The sequence below is a fragment of the Capsicum annuum genome, chromosome 5 (genome assembly GCF_002878395.1).
Source record: "Capsicum annuum cultivar UCD-10X-F1 chromosome 5, UCD10Xv1.1, whole genome shotgun sequence".
NCBI lineage: Eukaryota > Viridiplantae > Streptophyta > Magnoliopsida > Solanales > Solanaceae > Capsicum > Capsicum annuum.
In genome coordinates this window covers 159,293,913-159,309,236 of record NC_061115.1, presented here as the reverse complement: position 1 = coordinate 159,309,236, position 15,324 = coordinate 159,293,913, and the positions used below count along the sequence as shown (strand labels likewise).

The following is a 15,324-nucleotide window of genomic DNA, read 5'->3' as shown; positions in this document are numbered from 1 at the left end:
TGAGGCACGTGCGGTTAAACTAGTATTAAAAAAATGGTGAAAAGATAACTTTGTCTAAAGCAGAGATTTTTATTGAAGGTCAAAATGTTCAAATAATATTTGTAAAGCCCTTCACACTTTTAATATAGTATAGATTGTCCTTTATTAAAAAATATACTATAATTATTTTTAATTAAGTGAGACCTTATACAACGGACTAATAAGGGTAAAATTAAAATCGTGTTTTTAAATAATTACCAAATAAGAAAATGTGATATTTTTTTAGAATGGACAAAAAAGAAATGGCCACACATAAAATGTGATTTTTATCCTCCGTTTCATTTTATGTGTCGACATTTTTTTTTTGTCTGTTAAAAACACAATTTTACTTTTATCTTTATTGATCTCAATTATTAGATCTCACTTAAATCAAGATAGTGATACTATATTTTTTTCATAAAAAATAATTTAATAAAAATTATGAAGTCTTTTTTTATTTATTAAAATAAAATGAAAGAAATATTTTTTTTCTCTAACCTATTAGTAGAGCTGTCAATACGGGTCAGCCAAGCCCATCCGCGCTAACCCATACGGTTTGGAGTTTAACGAGTCAGGCCAGACTGACTGATCAACATGACTGGCCAGAAAATAGCAAGCCCAACCCATCACACCGTGGGCTACAGGCCCTCACGGATCAGCCCACTTTTTAAAATATATTATTTTTATAATCTTAGTTTAAATTTTAAATTGTTAATTATATAAATATGTACAATATAATATTACATGGAGTTACTACTTGTTAATCAAGTCTCAAATTTACATAAAAATTTGAATAATCTATGAAATTAAATAACTTTTGATACCAAATTCAAATCAAATAGAGATGTTGAAAAACAAACGAAACTATTAATGAGTAATAATATAACTAGCTAAATAATAATATGAACCTATTTTTGTTTTAATTAATCACGATAAAATACAAAGAAATGTCAATATTTAGTCTATTAAAAGTGAAAATAAACTCCTAAAAAAAATTTCTCATGGCACTTACGAGTTATAGCGTGTTCAATATCGCCCCATTATCTTCATCAAATATATTTGATTCCTTAAAAAATTTAGTATTTTAATTATTTATATATTTTATAAACATATTTAATTTAAATATCTATGATGGTCCAAATAGACTTTGAGTTTTGGCTCTTTTTTTAATTCTAAGTTGGGCTGTTCAAAGCCGAACCGTAACCGTTAATCCAACCGCAAAATTAGTTTATTGGCTAATTGATAATGGGTTATCGGGTTAATGGTTGGAGAACGGATAAAATTTTTATAATTAATGGCTTATTGGTGCGGGGACGGATTACTCAATTTTCTTATTGAGTAAATCGTTAGCCCATTAAGAATTATTATAATGATATTTTTACCCCTAGATATATAAGTATCTTTTGTCAATCCAACATATAAAACTCCATTTATTATTCTATTCACTTCTTAGTTTAGAAAATAACATGTCACTTCTTGTGACATCTAACCATAAAGTGTAGTCAGACTCCCTAAAATGTAAAGAAAATCTGAAATTAATTCTTAAACCAAAAGATAAATTATTCTTGACAACACAAAGGACCGCAATAAAAATGAAACAACCCAAATGTGTCCTTCAAAAAGTTTTGATACAAAATATAAAAATTCAAATAATATTAAACTGTTAATTTTTTTTTTATCAATCCAGTAATTAATTAAACTGTTTCTACATACATTTTAGATTTAGAAGAAAATTCTTATTTGATTTGATATTTTAACCTATTAAATAACTACACGAACAAAATTCAAGAAGCCTAAAAGATTGATAAATAGATCAATCATAGTATACAAACAACTAAGTCGGTGAAGAAACGAAGGAACTACCAATAATCGCTCGATATTTGAACTACCAATAATCGCTCGATATTTCATTCTCTCTTAAATATATCCATTACACCATCCGATAACCGCCCGTTAATTGTTAATTCGATACCGAACCAACCGTTATCTTACTGGGTGGCGAGCGGATTAGTATATTTAAAAACCGATAACCAATAAGCTGAACCGCTAAGCATAATTATCCAACCGATCCAACCAATAAGTAGCTTTAATTCTAAGTACTCTATTCTATTTTTAAAGTATTTTTTATTTGGCTCACGGACCAATCCAACTCATATTGATCAAGTTCTATAAGCCGATCTAAAAAGTTCTATTCTTAAACAAGCTATAAAAATTATAATCCAGTCCTACCAAATTACAAATTATAGATTGGGTTGGACTGGTCCAACAAACTGGTCATATTGACGGCTCTACCTATTAGATGTCTTTCTTGGAATGTTGATTATACATGTGGATAAGTGTGTCCAGTTTTCTATGTTATGTTCCTTACAATTTTCCATACTTTTCGGGTTTGTTTGGTATGAACTAAAATATCACATCTAGCTAATATTCATCAATCTTTATTCGGAGTTCGGAATCAAAATATACCGTAAAATTAAAAAAATATCAAAATATGTCATGTATTTAAAATGTTACCATAATATGCTTAACTCTCTTTTTAAGAGAGTTATATGTATTATTTTTAACGAAAGTTTAAAAATGGAGTTAAAATTTTAGAAAAGTACATAACTCTCTTCTTAAGAGAGTTATGCATTTTTTTTTAACATAACTCACTTAAAATGAGAGTTATGTAATTAGAAGTTATATAACTCTCTTTTTAAGTGAGTTATGCATTTTTTTTTACATAACTCACTTAAAAAGAGAACAAAATGCACAGCAAAGGCCTTATAAAATAGAACTATCATCGTCTAGTTTTTTCCATGTGTTGTAGATTTATAAAGTGAGTTGGCCTTTGCTTATAGTGAAAATAATATGTAACTCAGTACGTAATTTAATAAGAATAAAATTCTGAGATAATCATAAATTTCAAATTGTTTTAGAATTTTGACTTCAATTTTAGTCATTTATAGATTTGCTAATGCAAATCACATTTAAATAAAATTTCAGATATACAGTAGTATATATAAAAAATAGAAACTTGCATATCATAAAGTAGTGTTATTTGGATGGAAGTATTAACTTGAACTTGTAATTTTTTTATTGCAAAAATTCAGTAGCCTTTTCTCCATGGATGAAAATAAAAAAGTTATAACCTCAACTAGGTATATACAAACTAAATACACGATGGAATATGATACATAATTAATCAAATGACTCTATGAATTTGCATCGATACTTTCACATTTCTATCTCCCTCCCCCCACCAGTGAGAATCTTTAGAATTTTCAATGCTTAACTTTTAATTCGTCTCTGACTATCAAATGGAATGTGAATAACACGTCTTCCTCATGATTTGTCGTGTTTCAGCCCTATATTATTTCGATTCATTTCTAGAAAAAAGAAGGAAATAAAAGGATCATAATGAAAAAGAAGGGCAGATTATTATATGTGGGATCAATAATGTTCTTATATTAATTGTGAGAAATAATTGAACTATCGTCGTTTAATTTTTTTCATGTGTCGTCTATTTTTTTTTTTATGTGTTGTAAACTTATAAAAGAGACCTATGCATTTTATTTTCTTTTTAAGTGAGTTACGTAAAAAAAAAAATGCATAACTCACTTAAAAAGAAAGTTATGTAACTTCTATTACATAACTCTCTTTTTAAGTGAGTTATGTAAAAAAAAAAAAATGCATAACTCTCTTAAAAAGAGAGTTATGTACTTTTCTAAAAGTTAAACTTTGTTTCTGAGTTTTCGTTAAAAATAATACATATAACTCTCTTATAAAGAGAGTTAAGCATATTATGGTAACATTTTAAATACATGACATATTTTGGTACTTTTTTTAGTTTCATGACATATTGTGGTTCCGAACTCCTCTATTCGTTGTCATTGATCATCCCAACCCCAGCCCCACAGTCCACATCCTTTTGTTAGATTATATATAATTTATAATTATTCTTGAGAGAATATTTTTTTTTCTTACTTATCAAATATTAAAAATAAGTAAGAAATTATTTTAAAAAAAAAAAATTAAAAATTGTTTTTTATAAAAAATATTTTCCTTCGTACCAAACACTCTCTTAAATATAATTTTCTTTTCCTTTTACATATTCATAATTAAAATTTACTATTCAAATGATGATTATCATAAATATTTTAATATTTTATTTTATACATAATATATTTCTTATTAATATTATTACATAATATTTGAATATGTCTGTTAGGATGTTATAAAAGGGTAATTTTACAAGAGTGTATTGCTTTAATGAATGTAATTATTGTTATAATAAATAAGTAACATATTATTATAGAGAAATAAATATAATATGAAAATATGATTCTCGAGAAAATCTAGTTAGCATAGTAAAATACCATTATAACAAATAGTTGTTATAGGAAGATTTGACAGTATTACATTACGAATTCTATATACAGTTAAACATCTATAGTGACAGCATTTGTCTAAAAAATTCATGACTATTATAAAAAGATAACGTTACACATATATTATGGTATTTGATATTTAAATCTCATTTAGTTATTATATATAAAAATATGAACAGCATAAATCACTTTCATATGTGTTGGTCAATCTTCATATTCCTCGATGACAGGAGGAGTGGCATGGTCCATCAACAATAGAATCTTACAATTTTCATTTTCAAATTTATAGCAACGAGATCAAGTAATAGTCATGAGATTAAGAAAACTTCAGGCATTAAAGTTATATTATCTTAAACAACAGTTGAAGAAGTTAAAAATACTTACAATTTGCTTAATTTAATTAAGATTAGCATAAAAATTTTTAATATATTGTTTTACACAATACAGAATAGTATTTTTATAAAATATTAATATTACATAATAATATTTGATATTATGTAAATAGTATCAGAATAAGTTATCCGACATATTTGGTGGTATAACAATTCAACCATAATTTATCCTTGAATAAACTTATAAAATGACAAAATTGCCTCCAAATCCATTGATTTTCTTTTGAGAAAGATAGTGAAGTGACTCCATTTGTTGCTCTTGAATCCGTATGGACCAGAGACTTTGTTTACAAGGTTTTAGCTATCAACATGCAACCTATACTGTTGAACTGCATCTTTGTTGGCGAAATTATGTACAGTGGAACTTAATTATGATGTATTGACTCTGCTCTTGGCAAAAATATTTGTTTTGAAAGTGTTTGCTGGAAAACAGGTCTATGTGGACACACTTATGTTCAGGGCGGATCTAGGGGTCCCGTTGGGGGTTCTCGGGAATTCAGTAACTTTCGTATGGATCTAGTATTTATATAGAGAAAACTTTCGTATGGATCTAGTATTTATATAGAGAAATATAGTAAATAATGAAAAATTATAAGTTGGGAACCCATAACCAAAATGTATTGTTGGTCTAGTGGAGTAGAGGGGCTTGTAAAAATTTTATTGACCTCATGTTGTGGGTTCAAATCTCTTTACTTGTTATTTGTTTTTACTTTTATCTAATATGGAAATTTAAATCCTACCTTCGCCTCTGCTTATGTTAACCATTTTGATTTTGTTGCAATCAGTGGCGGATCTACCCTTTGCCGAGGCCGAACCTCCTTCGGCGCAACATTATGCTATATATGCATAGTTAAAATTATTTTTTATGTAGATATATTAGATGTTGAACCCCCTTCAGTTAGGTCGTATGTTCACTTATGAACCCTTTAGTGAATATCCTGGCTACGCCACTTGTTGCAATGACCAAGTTGGTGTATTATCAGCATGCATCACATGTGAAGATAATTGTTTGTTCTACTGTCATTCTGGCTTTGTTGCAATAAACAAGTTGCTTGCACTTGTGCTATAAAATATGATTTTAGGCCTCTTCTAACTGCTTTATTCTTGCACCATACTGAAAACTTACAAATGCATGCACCGAGTTAAGACTCCTAGCATTGCAAATTCGTGAAACCTTTTTTTTTTTTTTGCTTTCCTGTAGTATTAATCTAATGGTTTGATCCAAATAAGACAGAATTATAATGCGTATTAGTTGATGTTGTTCCAACTGAGAAATAATTAAGTTAAACGAAGTGAGGAGTAATTTTGTAAACAAATAATATATTTTTAGAAACAATGCAATACATATTATTTTTAGTACCACAAACCAAACAGTTATTAAAAAATAATATTAGGATAACTAATCCCAGAATAACTAATTTCAGCATAACTAATTCCGGTATAACTTGTCTTCAAACAAAACGACCCTTAAGTATCTACCAAATAAGTACTAAAATTTTGAAAAAGTGTTATAAATGTATTTACATTATAGTAAATGTTTATCATGAATATACATAAGATCTATAAGATCTATTTGATATATATCAGGATATGAAATATCTATCTTTTAGAGAGAAACTAGGAGTAATTTCTCAGGAAAGTTTTCTTCATTGTAAATGACCCAAACAAAATCCTTCAAGAGAAATAAGAATTTCTCTCTTCTCTTTCTACCCTTGTTTTCTCTATTTTATTTTTCATAAAACTTTATCAGCACGAGACTCTACCATCACGAGTTAAAAATAAGTATTTGAGTTTGATAATCTTTCACTGTATTAAAATTAAATTTATATATTGATATTTGTGCAAATCACTATTAGAATTTAAGGATGTCAACTATCCCCGTATTGTATCAAATAAGAAATTCATTCTGTTTGCTTACTTTTTTGGTGAATAGGACACGGAAGTTGATGCCTGGTGGAGAAAGACACAGATTAAGTTTATCATAAAAGCTTATTAATATACTATTGCAAATTTATTGTATAAACTTGTTATTATTACCAGTGTGTTATATCATGCACTCCTTTTCTTGCCTGAGTTTGCTAATACGTTACGTAGCTCTTTGTTTTAGGCATTTAGTTCCAGTAATAATTTACAGCTTGCTAGCAACTTCAACCTATCAAGGTATTGGCTAGCTTAATTAACACATTGAGAAGCAATTTTGTTTTGGCTTACCCAAAGATAAATTAAAAGAAAATAGAAAATATTGTGTTATTGATTGAGGATAAGCCGGTGGATTCAAATCTCACTGCAACAAAAAGGTAAGACATTGGTGGAGTTTCAATTCACCATGATAACAAGATGTTGGGTTTAAGCACCATCGATTTATAGCCTAAGACACCTTTATGTGGATAATACGTTGAGTTTGAATCTCAATGCACCATATTGATGATATTATGATGGCTAAGGCAAAATAATGTGTATTTGGTGAAAAGTATGTGATACGCTCCATTCCATGAATTGAATGTGGTAGCAATATATGATAAGTCTAAAAAATGACAATTTGCTCGATTCTTGAAGTGAATGTGGTAGCACTATATGATATATTCTGAAAGATATGTATGCCTCGATATGCTCCTGAAGTAGCAATATCATGAAAGAGGTTATAAGTTATCAAAATTTGATAGACTTAAGACACGATTATATTCCATTCCTGGGGAATGAGAATTTCAATTGTTTGAAGTACGTATCCATTCCCTAAGGTGAATGCGATAATATTTAGTTAAGCTTATTAATACAAACGTGCACTTGATTGTGATGGTATCAAAACTCATCTCTGAATGAGCCAGAATAACTGAGAAGAGTTATTTTGAAATTTACTTCTGAAGTAGTAAATTCAAAAATTTATTCATGTAATAGTAAATCTGAAATTTACTTAAGCAAAAAGGCACATGTCATGGTAAACTTGGACTCTTGGAGCTTACTAGTATAAAAGTTCATAAATTGATATGAACGATTGCTACATTTCAAAATGTGTATATTGAGTATTAGACATATGTTGAAGAAATAGAAGATTCTTCAAGAATTGTTGATGTTGCTTGTTCTGATGACAAGTTAGTTGGACCAACTAATGTTGGAATTTGATCCCTTAAATCCGAAAAGTATAAAAGGTGAATATGGGCCCATTCACTAGTCATATGATCTATTAAGATGCATCGATATAAGATGATCATTTGTACGTTTATTGTTAACCTGCAGTTTGATATTCATAAAGTTGCTTGCTCAGTAAAATTGAGTTAAGAGCATAACTTTCAGATTGTGTAATCAAGACAATTCATCTTGATGATGATGGTTCGGCATTAAATGCCTTCAATAAATAGCTAAACCATTGCTAATGAGAACAAAGCTTTATGTATCGGTCTGAAATGTGATATGTTGCATACAATAGCACTTGTATGCATTAGACTAATAAATTATGATTATTTCTTCACTTTCAATTGGTTCAAGGTCAGGAACTAACAATTTCATTTAATAATTTTGATGTGCGGTATACGATTAACGAATATACCATAATGCACTAAAATGGATTCCTCAAAGAAGATGGGGAATGTATGTTAGTTTTTCTAACATAAGGAGGAGATTATAAGCAATTATGAAATATGTTAGGAATTATCACTAGATCCTTATTTAAAAGATAATTCAAGTCAAATGTCAAAAGCATCTTATATTTAAGCTGCAAGTGCCCCTATTTTATGTCCCTAAAGGACAAAGTGATGAGATCTCAAAATGTTATGTCGCATTGTGAACCGATACGAAATGATATATCATCGATATCTTTGATATAATATTGGTGCAATATTATGAAAGATCACAAGGATCTGAATTCTACGTTTATTTAAGCATGCTAGCGTAGAAATATTTATCAAGTGACGTGAAAGGATGCATCTTGGTAAGCATAAAATTTATTTGAATTGCAGTCCAGATACTTGAAGATGTCACACATGAAATGCTGAATATTGTCACTTGACCAAATTTACATGAAAACTTGTTTAAGGATTCAAAATGTTTGAAGCATATAAAAGTTTCTAGGAAACTTATTTATAATTCTTATATTGTATAAGCTTATAATTTGAAAATTTTTAGAACTCTTGGAGAGTTTTCAAAAGCAATAGATTATTTGCTAAAATGAGAAATATATTGAATTAAACTGGTTATGAAGTACCATATCTTAGTGCAATTGATGCACTAATGTATCTTGCAAATACTACAAGGTTTTCTATAGCCTTTTCAGCTAATCTATTAGCAAGGTATAATTCTGCTACTACTAGGAGACATTGAAATGAGATCAAACACATGATCTTATTTTATTTCAAAAATTGCAATTTTAATCTTGTTAATTATGTTGATGCTGGATATTTATTTAACCCGCATAAATCTCGACTTTAAACATACAATGTGTTCACATATGGTTATACTACCATATCTTGAAGATATACAAAACAGTCTATCTAGTCACTTCATCGAACTATGCTGAGATAATAGTTATTCATGAAACAAGCCGACAATGTGTATGGTTGAGGTGCATGATACATCTCATTCAAGAAAAAATGTGGTTTGAAATGTGATAATATACCCACAATTTTATATGGAGATAATACAGCATGCATAACACAACCTAAAAGAGGATTCATATAAGGAGATAGAACGAAGCACACTTCATTAAAGTTTTTCTATATACGTGAGCTACAAGAGAATGATGATATTAACATGCAACAGAGTCGTTCAAGTGATAGCGTGGTTGATTTATTCACCAAGTCTCTTCCAATTGCAACTTTCAAGAAGATGGTTCAAGGAAGTTCTCATTAGGGGGAGTTAATATGCACTGTACTCTTTTTTCTTTATGATGTTTTGACCCACTGAATTTTCCTTGTAAGTTTTTTAACGAGGCAGTCAAACTGCGTATTATTAGAGATGTGTACTCTTTTTCCTTCTCTAGATTTTTTCCACTGAATTTTTCTAGTAAGGTTTTAATGAGACACATTATCTATCACTTATACATTCAAGAGGAAGTGTTATAAATATTTTTACATTATAGTGAATGTCTATCAAGAATATAAATAAGATCTATCAAGATCTATTTGATATATATATCAGGATAAGAAATATCTATCTTTTACAGAGAAATTAGGAGTAATTTCTTCTATAAATAAGAAGGTTTTCTTCATTATAAAAGAAACCAAGAGAATCCCTTAAGAGAAATTAAACTTGTCAAGTGGGTTAGGCTGGCCCGTTCCAGCCCGATTAGCTCGACCCATTTAGTTAGCCCAGCCAGTCTGACCCAGTCCGCATGGCCTCTGAATTATTGGGCCACCGTTCCCAGGCTGGTCCGTTTGCATTGATAGGCCCGGTGGACCGTCTCAGTCCGTAAACCAGACCGTCCCGATCATTAAAAAATAAATTTGTTTAAAAAAATTGGCAAGTTGTGAGCTGCCATTCCAACGGTCATATGGACCATTGGCCTAATGGCTATAACACAGTTTAAGGTCCAATGACCATTTGGCCAAATTTCCTTAATTTTTTTTAAAAAATTTAATTCATTTTTTTAAAAATACCCCAAATTCAAATTATTTTTTAAATAATCTTATTCTCTCATTCTCTCAATCTCTCTCAAATATTCTAATTATCTCCTAAAGTGCTTAATTTTATTTTTTAATTTTGCATTTACAAATATCAAGTGGAAGTTTTCTAAAGTCACAACTTTCGGATACTCACAAAATTTGGTATTGTTGTTCCATCTCTTACTTTTAATTTTTAATTAGTGTATTAATTATTGAATATTTATTAGTTTAATTTATAATATAGATAAATTAAGAAACCTCGGTAAAAGCGTAAATTTTTTTATTCCGAAAGTGATAGTAGTAGTAAAAAATGAATTGGTGGCAATTTCGGTTTCGGTAGTTCAAGTTCTAGATATATCTGTGTGCCTCCGGTACCCATTAGTCAACCTTTTGAGGATGAAATAGGTGTAGGTGCTCACGATGTGAATTATTTAGAAGCTCAGAAAAATTATGATATAGAAGAAGAGAATGAAGTAGACGTGGTTAATTTATATGTAGATGATGAAAAGATTAGTGAGATACCCGAAGTCGAAAATGCTAATGTTAAATCCGAATCAGTTAATCTTCCTCCCCCTCCTCCCCATGCACCTACAAGATCTCGTAGAAGAACTAATATTTCATGAGAATTTTTTTCGAAAATAGAAGGAAAAAGTAAGATACAATGTAATATTTGTGAAATTATATATGAGCATAAAACCGAAGGTAATAAAGGGTACGGGTTTGTTGATGAGACATTTAAGAGATAGACACGTAAGAGAGTTAAGTATTGCACAAGGTGGTGAGGCTATTGGTGGGCCAACAAAAACTAGATTGAACCCAACAACCGGTCAATTAGTTAAGAATTATAATAAAATGGAGGACCAAAAAGAAATAGCGAAAATGATAGCTGTGGGTTGTTTGCCTTTCACTTTTCCTTCTTCGAATGCTTTTATTCATTATATTCAAGCAATTTATAATTCTATGTTAACAGATATTTCTAGAAGTACTTGTCGGGCCGATATTTTTAGACTCCATGCACAATATGTTTATTATTTATCTGCGTTATTAAAAAATATTCCCTGCAGAATTGCTCTAACTTCTGATCTTGGTCGTGTTATTAACAAAAATGATTATTTAACAATTACTTGTCACTGGATAGATATTAATTTTTTTATGCAAACATGTATTCTGGCATTTTTGTATGATGAAGATCATAGACACACTGGAAGATTTATTTCTGAATCTATTTCTAAAGTAGCAAAATATTATGGTATTGAAAGAAAAGTTTTATGTATAGCTCTGGTAATGCATCTAACAACAAGACTGCTGTTGAGTTGTTAAAAGTTGAACTTTCTCCACCGTTACCCAAAATATTTCATGTTAAATATGCTTGTCATATATATAATTTAATCGTAAGAGATGATCTTAAAATTTTTGAGCTTTATATTAAAAAGGTCTGGCTTGCTGTTGGCTTTATTCAAAGAAATAATCAAAAAAGCTAGAGTGAGAGAATTTAAAACCAAATGTGAATAAAATGGACTTAAACCGATATTTATACCTGAAGAATGTGATACTAGATGGAATGCTACTTATACTTATTTAAAAACTTGTCTTACTTATAAATTTCCTATTACAATGATTTTTAATCAATATTCTGGTTCTTTTCCTGACTGTATGCTACATGATTCTGATTGGGCTGCAATTGATGATCTTGTTAAATTTTTGGAAAAATCTTATATAGCTACGGTTGAATTTCATGGTGCTTAGTATCCTACTGTTTGTAATATTTTAGCTTATTTAGCCTATATTTTTTATTTTCTTAACAAATATAAGAATAAAGAATGTTACAAAGAAGCTATTACTGCTATGATTGCTAAATTTAAAAAATATTTTTATTCGCTTCCCTCAATTTATTTGATTGGTGCTACAATAAATTCAAGTATGAAATTTAATACTATGGCCGAATTTGGTTCTATTATTTATAATGCTTTAGAGATACAACCTGAAGAAGAACATTCGTTGTTTACGACGATGAGTGATACGAACAGTTACATAAAAGCATTATATAACCATTATGTCGATTTCTTGATGAAGCTGTACCGACAAATATCACTCCAAATGTCGCTCCTCAAGCTCCCGAGGAGCCATCATCTTCTAAAAGGCAGCACATAGTAGTTCTCCTGATTGCTTTTTTAATTTAAATATTTGGGACAGGGTGCAACCTTCATCACACAGAACACATTCTCAAAAAGAGCTTAAGATTATCTTCGACAGCCGATAGAGGATCGTAGAGCAAGGATCTGCGCGCTAGATTGGTGAAAGAATAATGAAAGACAATATTTGGTGCTTTCAAGATTAGCTAGAAATATATTGAATATTTCAATGTCAACCGTTGCTTCGGAGAACGTTTTTATCAGTGATGACAATAGCTTGGAGACAACTGACACTTATTGGAAGCAATGCTATGAATGTTCTAGTTTGCCTTAGAGATTGGATCAGAGTGGAATGAAGAAATCAAGGAATAGAGGAGAAGTAGAAAGACGAACAAAATCTTAAAAAAATTATGACTTTAAGAGAGAACTCATCACAATCAAGTCCAATGCATGGTTTTTCCCCCATTGATTTTGACTTTTCTATGGTAGTTCTCGTTAATATTAATATGCATGAGTTGAAAAAAATGATGCAAAATTTTTAGATTTTTCATTCATGTAAATTATAAGTTTTGGATTTTGTAATCAATAAAATACACCATTAATTCACCCCTTACTAGAGGCGGAGCCAGAATTTAAAGTTTGGGGGTTCGAAATTTCAAGTTAAGACAACGACCTCAAGCTAATGTATAACCTTAGCCAAAGTAACTAACAAATAAGTATATTTAAAAAAACGATAAATTACTTAAACACTATAAATATAAGCATTATCATTACAATTGCATTTGACGAATTGTCATGTTTTGAAAATGATTAATGATTGCATCATTAGGTACACTGTCAAATACTTCATCCTCTATATAACAAACTAAACAACCATTCAAAAAATCATCACCAATCCTTCTTCGCAAATTATTTTTGATAAAATTCATGGAGGAAAAAGCTCTTTCCACTGTTGCAGTAGCCACGGGTAATATTAAGCTTAATTTCACAAGCAAATAAATAAGTCCCCACGTCTTGTACATATTTGTTTCAACCAATTTCATCGAAAGATCTCTAAGTCCTTTCAAATTAGAGAAAGCATTATCTACTTCTCTCACATAGTAAATATAATTATCAAGATCAAAGCTAAGATCTTCAAGCTTGGAGACACTAAACTCATTTGGATAATATGTAGCAAGCTTCATGATCTTGTCTTTATCATAATTCACAAAACAATTCTCAGGACTTAAACTAGCCATTCTAAGAAGTAGATCAGTATTCACTTCACTAAAGCGATTGTTAAGATCTGAAAGTTACAAATCAATAACAACATAAAAAACTTCCACACACAAATAATGAGAATATGTAACACTTGAGCTCTTGCGCTTCGAATTTCCAAGATCATATTTCACGTTCATTTTAGGAATCACAATATCATTCTTTTCACAAAATAAAGAGACATCTTCTAACAAAGAATTCCATTTACATTCCCTCATCAATTGAAATTGTCTCTTTGAGAAATTCACAAGCTTCATAGGACTAACGATATCTTGATATTTTCATTGTAAAGTCATATTCAAATCATATGTAACTACCAAAATTTTCAACATCAAATGCAACATGTAGACAAACTCATAAGATCAAATATCTTCCACTAAACCTTTTGCCAATGCTTTCTCATGATAATTTGCACCATGTTTTTTAAGAAATCCAAGTACATGAACAATTGATGAGAATAAGGAAATGAAGTTACGTACTATCTTAAATTGGGACCCCCAATGAGTACACCGGGTCTTTGAAGTCCAAGTTCCCGATTTAATCCACTTCCCATATGAACTTCACTAAGCACTAATAATTCCTCTAATTTTTCATCTTGATCATCTCGAAGCATCTCCCTGCGCTTAAAAGAACCTCCAATAATATTTAAAACATTAGCAAGAATGTCAAAAAAATTATTCACATCATCATGTTTCTTCGCAACAGCTACAAGATCCAATTGCAACTGATGAGCAAAGCAATGTATGTAATATGTTGAAGAATTATCTTTCAAAATCAAGGTTTTAAGACTATTAAGCTCTCCCTGCATGTTACTAGCTTTGTCATAACCTTGTCCTCGTATTTGAGATCGACTCAAAGAATGATTTAAAAGCAAAAAATTGATCGCTTCTTTCAACGACTTCGCTGATATGTCTTTAACATGAACAAGACCAAGAAATCGCTCAATAAGCTTACCCTCTCTGTTGACATACCGCAAAACAAGCGTCATTTGTTCCTTATGAGAAACATTTTTAGACTCATCAACCAAAATTCCAAAGAAATGCCCATTTAAGTCTTCAATAATTTCTTTCAACGTTTCTTTTGCACAAGAACTTACAATGTCTTTTTGAATATCAGGAGAAGTCATTGTGCTATTTTTTAGAGCTTTTTCTAATACAATATTTTTTTCTTCTTCCTTTTTGTCCGCATACCACTTCAAGAGATCAAGAAAATTGCCTCTTCTTGTAGAAGTTACACACTCATTATGACCCCAAAAAGACAAACCTTGTTTCAAGAGATATCTTGTTACATCAATCAAAGCATTTAAGCGAATACAATGTTCACCTTTAATTTTCTCGGATTGCTTATCAAGTGAGGCAAAAATAGATTGTTCCGGATTCATCAAATCTATCATCATCTTGAAGAATCAATGATGAACACTATTCACTTCACCCACATGTTTAAGCCTTTTTTATGTCTTTGTATCAACTTCGAAAACCTTCCGTTGTGAAAGATTCACTCATTTTTTTCTCATATCCCCCGAGCTCATTTTTAAACAAGTAACAACATAAGCAAAATGTTG

General features: G+C 30.0%; 1 protein-coding gene across 1 annotated transcript; it reads right to left on the bottom strand.

Annotated features, from left to right (window-relative positions):
- Positions 1–13,276: 13,276 nt before the first annotated feature.
- On the bottom strand, positions 13,277–14,889 carry LOC107844519. The gene is made up of 2 exons (XM_016688919.1): positions 14,259–14,889; positions 13,277–13,791 (listed from the first exon to the last, which is right to left on the bottom strand). Exons 1-2 carry the CDS (start codon positions 14,887–14,889, stop codon positions 13,277–13,279), a joined length of 1,146 nt encoding a protein of 381 aa, XP_016544405.1.
- Between the last annotated feature and the right edge of the window lie 435 nt (positions 14,890–15,324).

What these genes read in the sequence shown, in the direction of transcription:
- LOC107844519 (XM_016688919.1), bottom strand. Translation starts at nt 14,889, where the DNA reads ATGACTTCTCCTGATATTCAAAAAGACATTGTAAGTTCTTGTGCAAAA. An exon ending in ACCCGGTGTACTCATTGGGG is followed by an intron (nt 13,792 to 14,258) that starts GTCCCAATTTAA and finishes TGTAACTTTCAG; the next exon opens with ATCTTAACAATCGCTTTAGT.